The sequence below is a fragment of the Gopherus evgoodei genome, chromosome 1 (genome assembly GCF_007399415.2).
Source record: "Gopherus evgoodei ecotype Sinaloan lineage chromosome 1, rGopEvg1_v1.p, whole genome shotgun sequence".
Taxonomy (NCBI): domain Eukaryota; kingdom Metazoa; phylum Chordata; order Testudines; family Testudinidae; genus Gopherus; species Gopherus evgoodei.
Genome location: NC_044322.1, coordinates 46,714,930 through 46,731,802, shown reverse-complemented (window position 1 = coordinate 46,731,802; position 16,873 = coordinate 46,714,930). Strand labels below are relative to the sequence as shown.

Below are 16,873 nucleotides of genomic sequence, written 5' to 3'. Positions count from 1 at the left end.
CAGGGGATCGGGGCACGGAAAGGGGGCAAAGGATACGCATGGTTTTAGGATGGGAGGGGAGCAGTGGTGGGAATTGGCTTGGGGGGGGGAGAATGGGTGGGGTGCGTGTGGAAGGGAAGTCGCCAGCTGGGGAGGATGCGTAGTTGGTGCCTGGGTCCCTCGGGGGTCGGCAGGGGGCGCGGGCTGCCCTAGCCCTGCCCGCAGGGGTGCCGATCGGGACGGGTGCCGGCCCCTTACCAGGTTGAGCACGGTCTCCACGATGTCCCGGTTGCTAACCTCCCCGACCTGGATGAGTCCGATGAGGACGGCGAATTTCATGCGGATGTTGCGGATCGGCACCGACGGGTTAATCATCCCCGCGGGCAGCACCACGGCCCCGGAGCCCGACGCCCTCAGCTCCCCCATCACCGCGGCGCTGCTCCCGCCACCGCCGCCTCCTCCGGCCCCGACAGGGATAAGCCCCGCGGGCTGCGGGTCCGGCCCTGACACCGGCTTTTCACTCGCCATCTACCCCCCGCGCCCTCCGGCACCTGCCCCCGGCCGAGCCGAGCCCAGCCCAGCATCCACCGCAGCAGCGTCCGGCGGGGCCGCAGGGAGCCGGTCCGAGGCGCAGGGACTGTCCCGGCAGCCGCTCCGCTATAATGAGGGATTATTATGGGCGCCGCTGCCCCGTTAGCCGGAGCCCGGGCGCCTCCCCGCAGCGGGGCCGGAGGAGCAGCCGCCTCGCCTGGCCCGGAGGCGGTGCTGGGAAGCGGGCTGGGCACCGGTCTGAGAGCCGCTGGCAGCGCCGCCGCCGCCGCTGTTGTTGTGGAGCCCGAGCCGCCGCCGCTTACTCCGCCATGTTGCCGCCCCCTGCCTGCGGTAGCCGCCAGGGCGCCTGCGCTGAGCCCGTGGGGGGGGCGTGGCCTGGCTGCGCGCCCCCCTCCCCCCAGCTGGAGACAGGTGAGCAGGTGCGTCGGGCTGCGCCAAACCCGGAGCGGCCGCCCCCCTTCCCCGCCCGATGCACCCGGGTGCAGGTTACGCAACTGAGGCTGGGGCCGCAGAGTCACCACCCTCGCTGGAGATACCGTCTCCCCCTGCCCTAGCCGGCGTCGGGCGCCTGCTTTGCCCTGACCCCACAGCTTCCTGCGGGCGGGACACGGGGTACCGGGGACGCCGCGCACAGGCCCCCGGCAGAACGCGGGGCCCTGCCGAGCTTGTGTTCTCGCCGCCCGCCTCTGGGGCTGGGGTCACAGCCTTGATTGGGGGCCCCTGACTCACTGCTAATGACCCATCCGCTGTGAAGTCATTTGCACAGCCCGTTGCTATCAGGAGTGCTGGAACAGTGTTTTGTAGTGGAGGTGCTAAAAGCCATTGACAAAACTATCAACCCTGTATATGATGGGAACCACTTCAAACGGCCGGTGCTGCTGCCACATCCACAGCACCCTTAATTCTAGCCCCTAGGCACGGTGGAGGTACAAAATAAACTGCTCACCTCTAATAAGCCCTGCCTCAGAACCCTAGCTGAAGATTTAAAAATCTGATTTTTGAAACCCCAACCCTTCCACTTTGTCTTACCCTGGCTGAAAGTTTAGGGAACATCACCCAAGCAGTTTCAGAAACAGAGATTTAAAGCTCAGTGAATGAAGCAACAAAGATGTTCCTAATAGTCTGAGCTTTTGTTTCTGATAGAGAGAGAGAGAATGCTCAGCCAGACCATGGGTCCATTAAGTTCAGTATCCTGGTATTAATAGTGGCTAGCACTGACTATTTAAGAGGCAGAAATGCCTATCAAATATCAGTTATCAAATATCCTGGCCTCAGGGAAAGCTTTCTTCTTAATCTTTCAGTGGTTAAAGACTGGGTTATGCCCCCAAATTTGAGGGTTTATGTCCCTTCCCAAGTGCTTTTTAGTATTTATTTTTAACACTGCCTGCTCTTGTAATGCATATGACTGTCTAATCTTTATCCTATTGGTATCCAGGAAGTGGGCAAAGGACCTCCCCTCAGCCTAAGGGGAGGATCCACAGGTCTGTGACACCAAATAATTGTGTGAGACAACCAATGAACTATCATCTTTATAAATTCTGCCAAGTTCTTGGCTTCAATGATATCTCATGGCAATCAGTTCCTTCAAGCCTATTTCTTAACCTACGGCAAAGGAAAGAAGTGTCTTTTACTTGTTCTGGGCCAGCTCAAGTAACAATTATTTGAATATTTAAAGTTATATATGCATTAGACCTTTCTCACATATACATGTGAGTAGTTCCCACTTTGTTCAAAAACACAATTGTGTGGGATTCAGTTTTACCCTCAGACTTAGCCGATTATAGTTTATCTCTTAGAACATCTTGATTCCAAACCTTAAAATACTCTTAAAATGTTCACTCCCACCTCTCTTATATCTAGATTGGGTTAACAAGCTGCATCTGCCACGAATGGTCAGCAGAACTCAGCATCTCCCTGAAGAATTCCAGCACCTGGTGATAAGGTGGATCAGTGGGAGTTAAGCACCTATTTATCTTTGTGAATTCTAGCCATGTGCATAGCCTAGACACATATGGCCACGAGGAGGGTACGTGCTGTTAGGGAACCCAGTCTGTATCCTCCTTGTCATAACATTTTTCCCAGATTTGGACCTTACCGTCCAAAATATGGGTGTTAGCGTGAAAACCTCCAAGCTTAGTTACCAGCTTGGACCTGGTAAAGCTGCCACCACCCAAAAAATTAGAGTGTTTTGGGGCACTCTGGTCCCCCCAAAAACCTTCCCTGGGGACCCCAAAGACCCAAATTCCTTGAGTCTCACAACAAAGGGGAATAAACCATTTCCCTTCCCCCCTCCAGGTGTTCCCTCCCTGGGTTCCTGGAGAGAGATACAGAAGCAAGCTCCATGAATCTAAACAGAGGGACTCCACCCTCCCTGTTTCCAGTCCTGGAAAATGCAAGTACTTCCCCCCTCACCCAGAGGGTATGCAAAGTCAGGTTAGTAAATCTAACACAAAGAGATTTTCCCCCGACTTCTTCCTCCCACCAATTCCCTGGTGAGCTGCAGACTCAATTCCCTGGACTCCCCACTAAAGAAAAACTCCAACAGGTCTTAAAAAGAAAGCTTTATAAAAGAAAAAAATACATAAAAATGGTCTCTCTGTATTAAAGTGACAAATACAGGGTCATTTGCTTAAAAGAAAAAAAACGAATAAACAGCCTTATCCAAAAAAGAATACAATTTAAACATTCCAGCAACTACACACATGTAAATACAAAAGAAAACAATATAAACCTTATTGTCTTACTATCTTTGTACTTACAACTTGGAAACAGAAGATTAGAAAGCCAGGAGACAGAAAGATCACTCTCATAGCCAAGAGGCTCAGACACAAGACAAAGAACTCACACCCAAAACTTCCCTCCATCCAGATTTGAAAAAGTTTTGTTTCCTGATTGGTCCTCTGGTCAGATGTTTCAGGTTACTCCTTTCCAGGTGAAAGAGACATTAACCCTTCGCTATCTGTTTATGACACTCCTATATGGAAGAAGCAAAAGACAGAAAGCAAGAGAAGGTTGTGGGGGGAGGGGGAAACGGAAACAAGAAGCTATCTTGAAAGGAAAGAGATTCGTTTCTTTACAGTTCACGAGATTCCTCCAGCAACTTTGCACAGCTTACAGAGTTTGCAGTGAATTCTCTTGCTGAGCAATTTTAAAATATTTGTAAAAACCTTAGAAAGTTCCCAGACAAAAACCTTAACCTAAGGTATAGTTGAAAAAATCTATTATTTTCATCTGCATTTTTTTTTTAGAGTTCATTGTAGTTTTCTCAAAAAAACCCACAAACCTGTGAATGCCTGTCAATTTCAAATTAAGGTTTTATCTTACAAATAAACAAAAAGTATACACATTCTTAATTAAGATCACCCAAAAAACCTGAACTCTGTCTGACTGCACAACCCTGAAAAGAAATAAAAGCATTGACTATCTCTGAATCTGCATGATGGATGGATAAAATTCTTAGAGTTTGGTGGTTCTCAAGTTTGTGTGATAGTGGTAGAGTTTCAATAAGCGTGTTTGTGTTATTTTAACTGTTCAAAGTTTTTCCAGGATGTTTATTTTGTAAAAGGTAACCTTACCTTAGAATTTTATCCTTTTTTGAGAAAATCACAACATTTCTTAAGGAGTTCTATATTACTTTTTGAGGGAGAAATGTATAAGTAACGGAATCTTTCCTCTTTCTATACCACCATACTCCCCACCTATTCCAAAGACCCTAACTATTCTCCATATTTGAGTAGCTTCATTTTAAAATAACAAAATCCCAGTTTGGACTCTTATTGTATAAACTTTCTTATTGCAGACTGTTCATGACAGATTGCACTTTAATTTACACTCTTACGCTTTAGATTACAAAAAACAGTTGTATGTTTCTGCACTGAATTTGTAATAGTTATTGTCCTATGCTTGAGCAAGAGTCGCAAGAGGAAAAAGTCATATTTGTGAAACACTATATAAGTATGATTTGCAGTTCAGGACTTGAACTGAGGCAGAACAAGGTTGACTGCTGTTTCTTCTGTTAAAGTAATTAAATATGCAGTACAGAATATAAGGAAATACTGTGAGAGAAGGGAGGAAAATTCCGCATATCAGCTTTTAATTACAGGCTTCTTTTAATTCTGAAGATCACATTTGTTTTTAGAAATAAGTTTATGAAATTAGGTCTTTTTTTAACTGGATCAGTGTATAGAATAGTTGTCTTTAATCAATACCATTTGCTTTTTAATAAGCAACATGTAAATGTGATGAGTGTTCATCAATTACTGTGAACATTATTGTAGCATTGACTTTCGGAAAGAAAAAATCTGACACTAAACTCTGCTCTAAACTAATCTCAGCTTTGGTCCTTCCTTTGCACTTCATCATATTGCAAATTAAAAGAAAAAAATAAGAGAATATCATCCAAATTTTTCTAACTAGTGCTCTCTTTGATTTTGGTATAGGCTGTGCACACAGCTCCCATTGATATCAATATGTGTTCCATTCATTGACCAGACACAGTCACCAAGGTGTTGCAATGCTCAGTGTCACAATAAGAAAAATAACAGGCATAATGTTGTGCTCCACAGAGCCTGAGTTAGTATGATGAATGTGGGGAAAGCGGCAACTTTGCACATGATCTACAAAGCTAGAATGCTAGGTGGGGAGCTGCTTTTGATCTTGATGAGATGGGGTATATGCTAAGCCCCACCCGTTTCATGGTGACTGGCACTTAAGTGTGGGCTGCAATAAGGCAGGTGATCCACGAAGTGGGAGAAAATAGGTGCTCCTCCATCTAAGTTGAGTATGGGACCTGATCCAGTAGTTGTGCTCAGAGGCTGCTTAACTATATGGAAAACAGCTCTGGAGAAGCTCCCTTATGACTTTTAGCCTAGTGGTTAGAACACTCAGCTGGAATGTGACAGACCAAGTCCTCCCTCTCCCTAATGAGTTGGGATTTGATAGGGATCTACTACCTCTCATGTGAGTGGTCTAACCCTTTGGTTCCAGGCTAGTCTACTATGAATCTCTTCTATTGAGGTTATTCCACTTAACTCAGTCATTGAATCATAGAATATCAGTGTTGGAAGGGACCTCAGGAGCTCCCCAGACAGATTTTTTGCCCCAAATCCCTAAAAGTCCCTCTCAATGATTGAATTCACAACACTAGGTTTAGCAGGCCAATGCTCAAACCACTGAGCTATCCCTCCCCACCCCCACCCCTTGATCCAGAGAGAATGACTCTATAACCCAGGGTTGAGGCATTCACTTAAGAGGCAGCAGATTCCTGTTCTAATCACTTCACCGTATGAGGCAGAGAGGGGACTTGAAGGGATGGTCACCCACATGTCAGATGAGTGCTTTAACCCTGGGCTAAAGATTATAAGGGAGGTCCTTGTCTTTCACTGGGTATTGTGTGTAATGTGTTAGGAAGGTGCTGAGCATGCCAACTGGTTAAGACCATACATGTGACTGACTTGGAAGAGTGCCTTGAGTGCAGGGGACTGAACTAGATGACCTCTTGAAGTCCCTTCCAGTTCTATGATTCTATGAGTGGTAACTTTCCCCTTTTTCATAGTTTGCTCTGGGAGTTAGGCAGGAGATAAGTACCCATATTCCTAGAGTGAAACAGCATTGCACAGGCTCAGAGGCCAAAACTTAGAGACCTAGAGACCTTTTTCTGCAAAAACTTAAATTCCAAGCTGTCATGGTATAATTTCCCACTCTGAACCTTAGCAAAAGATGGGGCACCAGTATGAATTCCTCTAAGCTCAATTACCAGCTTAGTACTTGTAGCGCTGCCACCAACCAGGAATTCCAGTGTCTGGTACACTCTGGTCCCCCAAAACCTTGCCTGGGGACCCCCAAGACCCAGACCCTCTGGATCTTAACACAAGGAAAGTAAACTCTTTCCCTCACCATTGCCTCTCCCAGACTTCCCCTCCCTGGGTTACCCTGGAAGATCACTGTGATTCAAACTCCTTGAATCTTAAAACAGAGAGGAAAATTCACCTTCCCCCCTCCTTCTCTCTCCCCCTCCCAGACTCTCCCTGAGAGAGAAAGTAATCCTAACACAGAGAGAAAATTAACCTTTCTCCCCACCAATTCCCTGGTGAAGCCAGACCCAGTCCCCTGGAGTCTCACCAGAATAGAAAAAAACAATCAGGTTCTTAAACAAGAAAAAGCTTTTAATTAAAGATAATTTTTACTGTTTTTTCTATCTTTGTAAATTTAAGACGGAATATGTTATGTCTTTCAGCTATAGACACTGGGGGAATGCCCTCCCAGCCTAAGTATACAAGTACAAATTAAAATCCTTTCAGCAAAATACAAATTTGAACTTCTTCCAGCCAAATACACATTTGCAAATAAAGAAAACAAACATAAGATTAACTCGCCTATTTTACCTAGTACTTACTATTCTGGACATATAAGAGACTATATCAGAGAGATTGGAGAGAAACCTTGTTGCAAGTCTGGTCACTCTCAGAACCCAGAGAGAACAACAACCAAAAACTAACAGCAAACACAAAACTTCCCTCCCTCAAGATTTGAAAGTATCCTGTCCCCTGATTAGTCCTCTGGTCAGGTGACAGCCAGGCTCACTAATCTTGTTAACTCTTTGCAGGCAAAGAAGATATAAAGTACTCCTGTTTTATTAACTCCTACTATCTGGTTATGACACAAGCAAGTTTAGGTGGGAGCTGAGTGGCACTTTTGGGGATCACAGTGGCATCTACAGACAGGACTTCTGAGCCTAAGTACCTTTGTGGATCCAGGACCTAACTCCTAATCTTGCAAGATGTTATGGGCAGGCAACAGCCCACTATTTTTGTATTTCATTAAAATTTTATAATTGAGAAAGAGCATAGCAAAATTAATGTCCTTATTAAATTGAACAGTTCCATTATTTGTGGCCCAGATTCTGACAGTTCTTTATAAAGCTATGCAAAGTTAGGGGAAGGATAGAAGGAGCCCCCGCTCCCTTAAGTTTCTGGCATAGTGGTGAGAAAGGAGAGGCAGGCAAAGGCATATTCAAGGAACAGAGACTTTGGTTTCCCCATGTCTCACTGGAGAGCATATTGCCACAAAACAGAACGGGAGTAGGGCCATGTCCCTGCCTTCCCTTTCTCACAAGCCTGTATGGACAAGTACACTGAATCTCTTAAGGCAGTGTTTCCCAAATTTGGTACGCCGCTTGTGTAGGGAAAGCCCCTGGTGGCCAGGCCCGTTTGTTTACCTTCCCTGTACACAGGTCCGGCCATCGCAGCTCCTACTGGCTGCGGTTCGCTGCTTAAGACCAATGGGAGCCGCTGGAAGCGGTGACCAGTACATCCCTCAGCCCTCGCCGCTTCCAGCAGCTCCCATTGGCCTGGAGCAGCGAACCGCAGCCAGTGGGAGCCGTGATTGGGTGGACCTGCGGACGCGGCAGGTAAACGGCCTGGCCCAGCCCACCAGGGGCTTTCCCTAAACAAGCGGCATCCCAAGTTTGGGAAACACTGCCTTAAGGGATTCAGTGTACTTGTCCATACAGGCTTGTGAGAAAGGGGAGGCAGGGACATGGCCCTGCTCCGTTTCTGTTTTTTGGCAATATGCTCTCCAGTGAGACATGGGGAAAGCAAAGTCTCTGTTTCTTGAATATGCCTTTGCCTTCCTCTCCTTTCTCACCACTATGCCAGAAACTTGAGGGAGCGGGGGCTCCTTCTATCCTTCCCCTAACTTTGCATAGCTTTATAAAGAACTGTCAGAATCTGGGCCACAAATAATGGAACTGTTCAATTTAATAAGGACATTAATTTTGCTATGCTCTTTCTCAATTATAAAATTTAATGAAATACAAAATAGTGGCTGTTGCAGCTCAGAACTGAAATGCATTTAAACTATACAGAATCTTCCACTGTAGCATCCAGATCTCATTTTTTTTCAATCTTTCCTCATATGTCAAATTTTCTAGACCCTTAAATCATTTTTGTTGCTCTGGACTTTCTCCAGTTTGTCCATGTCTTTCCTGAAATGTGGTGTCCAGAACTGGACCCAATATTCCAGCTGAGGCCTTATCAGCACAGAGTGGATTGAAATAATAACTTCTCATGTCTTGCTTACAATAATCCTGCTAATATATCCCAGAATGATGTTTGCTTTTTATTTTTATTTTTTTGCATCAGTGTTACACTGTTGATTCATATTTAGCTGTGATCCGCTATCATACCCAGGTCCCTTTCTGCACTACTTCTTCTTAGGCAATCATTTCCCATTTTGTATGGATGCAATTGATTGTTCCCTCATAAGAGGAGTACTTTCATCCTATTTACTTGAAACCATTTCTCCAGTTTGTCCAGGTCGTTTGAATTTGCACCCCCTTGGTATCATCTACAAACTTTATAAATGTTCTCTCTATGCCATTATCTAAATCATTGATGAAGATATTGACCAGAACTGGACCCAGGACAGATCCCTGTGGGACGCCACTCAATATGCCCTTCTAGCTTGACTGCGAACCACTGATAACTACTCAATGAGAATGGTTTTCCAGCCAATTATGCACCCACCTTATAGTAGTTCCATTTAAGCTATATTTCCCTAGTTAGTTTATGAGAGGCTCATGTGAGACAGTATCAAAACCCTTACTAAAGTCAAGATATACCACATCTACTGCTTCCCCCATCTGCAAGGTTTGTTACCCTGTCAAAGAAAGCTGTTAGGTTGGTTTGACATGATTTATTCTTGACAAATCCATGTTGACTGTTACTTATCTCATTATCTTCTAGGTGTCTGCAAATTGCTTAATTATTTGCTCCATTATCCTTCCAGGATGGAAGTTAAACTGTCTGGTCTAATTCCCCACGTTGTTCTTAGTCCCCTTTTTATAGACAGGCTCTATATTTGCCCTCTTCCAGTACTCTGGAATCTCTCCTGTCTTCCATGATTTTCAGAGATAATTGCTAATGGCTCAGATAGCTCCTCAGTCAGCTCCTTGAGTATTCTAGGATGTATTTCATCAGGCCCTACCAACGTGAAGACATCTAACTTGTCTAAGTAATTTTTAACTTGGTCTTTCCCTGTTTCAGCCTCAGATCCTACCTCATTTTCACTGGTATTCACTATGTTAGATATCCAATTGCTACTAATCTTTGGTGAAAACTGAAACAAAAAGTCATTTAACACTTCTGCCATTTCCAAATTTTCTGTTATTGTCTTCCCCCATACTTGAGTAATGAGCCTACCGTGTCCTTGGTTATCTTCTTGCTTGTAAGTATTTGTAGAAGGTTTGTCTTGTTATCATTTATGTCTCTAACTAGTTTAATCTCATTTGTGCCTTGGCCTTTCTAATTTTGTGCCTACACACCTATGTTGTTTGTTCACTCACAAACTTAAAACATGTTTTTTAAAAGCCAGGAAATAGAGGCAGAAGAATGAGATGCTAGACATTTCAGTTTCAGGAGAAACTATGATTTCACTAGATTCTTTTAATTTTATTGTGAAATATTACCCACATAATTCAATAACAATTTAAAAATAGCTCATGTCCATGTGGAGTTGACGCTATTGACATTTTTCTCTTCTGTTTTTTATATTCTGCATAATAAAATAGACTGAGTTTATTCTCATGATTATGACTAGTAGTAAGTGCCCATACCATTTCATCTTTTAAAAATTTAAACACACACATACAAACCTGGAAGTAGTTAAAGGAACAAAGGCCACCAAAATGTATACATTTTTAAAAATCTAGATAAAAACATTTATTTGGTTGTCAGTTTTCCTGCAACATTGTTTATTATGATACAACTGCAATAAAAAAGATTTATATAAAAATGTGAATGAACAACCAGGTGGAAATGATTCTAGCTTTTGGGAGTCAACAATCTTTTCTCCTTGTATGAAGGTTCAAGAGAGAAGGGAAGAATGTAGAGTGAGAGTTCTAGTAATAACAAACCTCTCTAAAAGCTATGTCTACAAAACCATACTCCCACATTTTTTCAAGTTTAGAAGTAGTACTCTGTAAGTAGGCAGAATGAAATCAATAAAACTACTTGTGGAGTAGTGTGCTGTTCAATCTTGGTAAAGGTAGCAGACTCAGGTCTATAGGGAACAACAGAAATTACAATGTAAACTCTCCTTTGACTCTTTTTTGTAATATGGAAAATTAGAAATGTAACAGACTAATTATCAGGCACATAGAAAAAACCTATCAGACTACTAGGCCAGTCAGCCCACTGGTTAATAGCCAGAAAGAAGAAAAAATGTGACAACATGAATTTGCCAGAACTAGGGCTGTCAAGTGATTTAAAAAAATTAATTGCAATTAATCACACTGTTAAACATAACAATACCATTTATTAAATATTTGTGGATGTTTTCTACATTTTCAAATATATGATTTCAATTTCAACACAAAATATAAAGTCTACAGTGCTCACTTATATTTATTTTTAATCAAAAATATTGCTGTAAAAACAAAAGAAATTATTTTTTTTCAATTCACCTCATACAAGTACTGTAGTGCGATCTCTTTATCATGATAGCTGAACTTGCAAATGTAGACTTATGTACAAAAAATAACTACATTAAAAAATAAAACACCGTAAACTTCAGAGCCTACAAGTCCACTCAGGCCTACATCTTTTTCAGCCAGTCACTCAGACAAACAAGTTTGTTTACATTTGCAAGAGATAATGATGCCTACTTCTTGTTTATAATGCCACTTGAAAGTGAGAACAGACGTTCACATGGCACAGTAGCCGGTGTTGCAAGATATTTACATGCCAGATGCACTGAAGATTCATATGTCCCTTCATGCTTCATCCACCATTCCAGAGGATATGTGTCCATGCTGATGACCAGTTCTGCTCGATAATGCTCCAAAGTAATGCAGACTGACGCATGTTCACTTTCATCAGATGAATGAGATGCCACCAATAGAAGGTTGATTTTCTTTTTTGATGGTTCGGGTTCTGTAGTTTCTGCATTGCAGTGTTGCTCTTTTAAGACTTCTGAAAGCATGCGCCACACCTCGTCCCTCTCAGATTTTGGAAAGCACTTTAGATTCTGAATTCTTGGGTTGAGTGCTATAGCTGTCTTTACAAATCTTACATTGGTGCCTCCTTTGCATTTTATCAAATCTGCAGTGAAAGTGTTCTTAAAATGAACATATGCGGGATCATCTTCCAAGACTGCTATAATATGAAATATATGGCAGAATGTGGATAAAACAGAACAGGAGACATACTATTCCCCCTCAAGGAGTTCAGTTAAAATTTAATTAACATATTTTTTTAATGAGCGTCATTGCAGTGCTAACTACCGAAATTCCAGTTCTCCCTTTCAGGTAACATTGTGAATAAGAAGCCACCAGCATTATCTCCCGTAAATGTAAACAAACTTGTTTGTCTTAGCAATTGACTGAATAAGACGTAGGACTGAGTGAACTTGTAGGCTCTAAAGTTTTACATTGTTTTGTTTTGAGTGCAGTTATAAACAAAAAAAATCTACATTTGTAAGTTGCACTTTTGTGATAAAGAGATTGCTTTATGGTACTTGTATGAGGTGAATTGAAAAATACTATATTTTGTTTATTATCTTTACAGTGCAAATACTTGTAATAAAAATAATATAAAGTGGGCAGTATACACTTTGTATTCTGTGTTGTAATTGAAATCAATATATTTGAAAATATAGGAAAACATTCAAAAATAGTTGTTAAACAATAGAATATCAATTGAAATTTAACAGTATGATTTAAAACTGCAATTAATTGTGATGAGAGCCAACAACACAGTTCCCTTAAATTAGTGCAGCTTTAGGCCTCCACCCAGACACTCAAATCAAATACGAAGAGGATTGCTGAAAATCTTATTCATCGTATAAGAAAGTTCTACCAATCCCAAAGGATCTCATACATTACCTCCCAGTTTAATGAATATTCCAGTTTACAGCCAATCCTTATTAGGTAAACTAAAATTTATTTAAAAAAACAGAGAGTATTGGTTAAAAGATGAGTGTAGATATAGACATAAGTACACTCTTATCATCAAATCCATGATAGAGATGGGTGAGCTTTGTAGTTGCAAAGAGCTGTTTAAGAATTAGTCCATAGGTTATAGTCCACTGTTCATATTCAGGGTGATCCAGATTAGGACTGGAGATCTCAGCCTTATAATATAAACTTCCCCTGCATGGAGCATCAAGCAGATCTGAGACAAAAAGGATCAGGACCCAAGGGTTTTTTATACAGTTCCAGGCCTTCTCTTCACAGGTTGGATCCCCTTGGCCAGTGGTTCTCAAACTTTTTTACTGATGACCCCTTTCACATAGCAAGCCTATGAGTGCAACTCGCCCTTATAAATTAAAAACATTTTATTATATATTTAACACCATTATAAAAGCTGGAGGCAAAGCAGAGTTGTGGTGGAGGTTGACAGCTCATGACCCCCCATGTAATAACCTCGTGACCCCATGAGGGGTTCCAACCCCAGCTTGAGAACCCTTGTCTTAGCCCAGTGTTTCCAAAACTTGGGATGCCGCTTGTGTAGGGAAAGCCCCTGGCGGGCCAGGCAGGTTTGTTTAGCGTCCGTCAGCCCACACTGTTACCAGCAGCTCCCATTGGCCTGGAGCAGTGAACCGCAGCCAATGGGAGCGACAATCGGCCAGACCTGCGGTCACGGCAGGTAAACAAACCAGCCCGGCCCGCCAGGGGCTTTCCCTACACAAGCAGCATCCCAAGTTTGGAAAACACTGCCTTAGGCGAACAATAGGCAATCGTGGAGACCTTGAAGTAGATCTATTTCCTAAGCATCACCGGTAGTTAGCTACACAGATTAACGTAAGGCAATTGCCTGTTTTCCACCAAATTATGCACAAGAGTTTGTTAATTAGAATATGAACTCTGCCTTACCTATTAAAATGCTACAATAAACAGGCATTGTTTTAATCCCCTAGAATCTGAACTCAATTATAATTGTTCTTAAATTATTTTTATGTCTACATGGAGATTGTGTAAAATCAGTATGCTAAGTATTATTCTATTATGAAACATTCCTTATGACATTATCACAAGTTACTAATTACAATTATATCTGTTGGAGAAGAGAGAAAATATCTTTGCATCTGTTAAGGTAATTTTAACTGGCAGACAGAATGTATGCAGTGTTGTATATTTAATATTTTAGCTACCTAGAAGAGAATGAAATGTTTAGACAGATGATCTTTGCTGGCCATTGTTCTCTGAGGCTTCTGAGCATTGCCAACAGCAGGAGACACAAGTATAGCAAACTTCATTGCAAGCATTTCCCCAAACAATTACAGTTAAATTACAACTATGTTGAAATAGCATTTACAATATGCCAAGATGGAATTGGAAGGTTTAAAAGTATGAATAGGCTTGTTTGTGTGAATACTTTATAGATATTTTAGTGCCTAATTGTATCATTTTTTATAAATTGCTGGTGTTTCTGAATTTCATTGAAATTGGCAATTTGAGCCTACAGTAGCTGAGTGAAAATGTTTTGGCTATGTATGGAATAACAGATGCTCATAAAAGGCCTGATATTGCACTCACTGAGGTCAGTGACAAAGTTCCCTTCAGCGGTGCATAATCCGAGCTAAGCAGGGTAGTTTGGCAAAAAAAATTTAAATTCTCAAAAACAGCTTAACATTGCTGACCTATTTACTTGTCTCTTGGCTTGTATAAATATTTTGAAATTTTCCTCTTGATGTGTATTCAGCCATTGATTCTGTGACTTCATAAAAAATGGTGTAAGTTTCCATCCTGCATCATGATTCAATAATGCAGATCCATGCTGACTTCATTGGGACTCCAAGCAGACATACACAGGTCTATGCAGGCAGACCCAGTGCAGAATTAAGGGTCTTGATTGGTAGCCAAAAGAATCTTAAGAGCAAGATCATTATGAGCTTGAAGTGGAAGAATATCATAAAGAAAAGACAAGTTTCTGTTTTGATTTATATCCATGCAACCCTATTGATCTCATTCAGGTTTCATGGATGAAAATAAGAATGTGTAAGAACAGCCATACTGGGTCAAATCAATAGTTCATCTATCCCAGTATCCTGTCTTCTGACAGGGGCCAACAAAATATTAATCTTAAAGCATTAGCCAACTACATAACAATAATATCATAATAATATCCTCATACACACACAGTTCAAGCGATAGTATCATATTCCATGCATACATGAAAACCTGCACAAACCTTAATTCCAATCTTTCAATGTTACATTTGAATAGAATCTATTAATGATAGATCTGTCCTTATTTATTAAGGAAGACGCATTGTCTGCAATGCAATGAGGAGAAAACTGGGTGCTGAAAGGGAGAGATCTCCTAAAGAAGGCACCTTTCTGTGAGTAGAAGATAGTGCAAATAAACAGTAATTTACACCACAATTACTGTGACCCTTGAGTAGGCCAGAAAGCAGCTCTGCTGTAGAAACCCTTGGAAAAATTATTTTAAAAGGGACAAATTATATCTACATATCACTGGAGGCGAAAGCCTGACCCTATGTGTTTGAGAGTAAACCATTCTCCTTCTGTGCTTACTGGAACTCAATATCAGAAGGACAAGAGTCACTTCAAATGAGTTTATTTGCACCAAGCTCTACAGTGCATAACTAATCAGCTGAGTTTATCTAATGCATCCTAAATACCAGTGATGACAAGCTATGGTAAAAAATAATGATATGTAATAACTGAAGGGCAAGCTTAGACGATTAAATCAGCTGCAGTTCAGCGTCTCTGTGTGCAATACAAAAAGATACACTCTAGATGCCCCAGCTGTGGTGACATCAGCTCCCCAAGCTTAATTTTATTTGCAAAGAAAATAATCAGAGAAGATAATAAAAGATGAATACCTTCAAAGTTAAAGTCTCTGGAAGAAGAAAGGAATAGAATAAGATACCAGAGTATGACCTCTGACTGTTATATAACAAAGAAAGTCTGCATGAAATAAGAGATTATTTGATGAAATTGGAGTTGATGGATCCATCTTATATCCAACACTTAAGTTAAAGGTGAAAGTAAAGATTGGCTTCCATTTGCAGCCACATCAAAACTAAACACATTCCAGGCCACCTGTAAATAAATTAAAGATGGCATTGATGTGTCTAACCTGCTGCCTGAAGTAGAAAAAAGCACGTAACTGAACTCTACGGAAGATAATAAAAAGGCCAGTAGTCATCCAAGAAAATAAGTCAGAGTTGTGGTTCTTGAAAGAGTTTATCAAGCTATTTTTTAAAAAAAAAAAGTTCTCAAACCTTAAGGAATTCTGTGTACTAGTAAGAGTGAGAAATTGACAGTGCTGAGCAATCAAATATAGCATGTCAAATATAGTTGGATGTGGGCAGTCAGTTCTAAACAGTCAGAGCTGTGGAGTGACCAGGCCCAGAGGTTAAAGCAGAACTGAGTTGGAGTAAACAATCAGGGCTAGCTGGGGGAGAAGGGAATAGTCAGTGCCAAGGATCAGAAACTGAATGCCAGAACTAGTGAATGAGCCAGAGATGTGGTCAGGAAGCAGATCCAGGGATCAAAACCAGAGTGTCAAGGATGAAGAATTAATTAATGATCTGGAGAGGGGCATGGATTGCACCCTCAGCAAGTTTGCAGATGACACTAAACTGGGAGGAGGAGTAGATACGCTGGAGAGTAGGGATAGGATACAGAGGGACCTAGATAATTTAGATGATTGGGTCCAAAGAAATCTAATGAGGTTCAGCAAGGACAAGTGCAGAGTCCTGCATTTAGGATGGAAGAATCTCATGCACTGCTACAGGCTAGGGACCAAATGGCTAGGCAGCAGTTCTGCAGAAAAGGAACTAGGGGTTATAGTGGACGAGAAGCTGGATATGAGTCAACAGTGTGCCCTTGTTGCCAAGAAGGCTAACGGCATTTAGGGCTGTATAAGTGGGAGCATTGCCAGCATATCGAGGGACGTGATCATTCCCGTATATTCAGCATTGATGTGGCCTCATCAGGAGTACTGTGTCCAGTTTTGGGTGCTACACTACAAGAAGGATGTGGAAAAATTGGAAAGAGTCCAGCGGAATATAACAAAAATGATTAGGGGGCTGGAGCACATGACTTATGAGGAGAGGCTGAGGGAACTGGGATTATTTAGTCTGCAGAAGAGAAGAACAATGGGGGATTTGATGTTATACCAATTATATTAGACCAGTAAAAACCAGCAGGATCTTATTAAAGGGGACAAGACAAAGATGCTACATTTATTATGATAACAATTTGATTTATGACTAATAACTAATATCTTAATTCTTATACACACACATTATACCTAATACCTATACACACACATTCACACACACACATTCACACACACATCCATCAGATGTTC

General features: G+C 41.8%; 1 protein-coding gene and 1 long non-coding RNA gene across 2 annotated transcripts in view; one reads left to right on the top strand and one right to left on the bottom strand.

Annotated features, from left to right (window-relative positions):
* The window catches only part of NBEA (neurobeachin), an 853,790-nt gene extending 853,073 nt beyond the window's left edge, over positions 1-717 (bottom strand). The window contains 1 exon segment of the mRNA XM_030563353.1: positions 238-717. Within this exon segment, the coding sequence (XP_030419213.1) occupies positions 238-507 (270 nt within the window). The 5' untranslated portion in view covers positions 508-717.
* Positions 718-900: 183 nt separating this feature from the next.
* LOC115645866 lies at positions 901-2,868 on the top strand. Its single transcript, XR_003998851.1, has 3 exons — positions 901-942; positions 2,392-2,557; positions 2,827-2,868. It is a non-coding gene; the product is annotated as an uncharacterized LOC115645866 (long non-coding RNA).
* Positions 2,869-16,873: the final 14,005 nt, after the last annotated feature.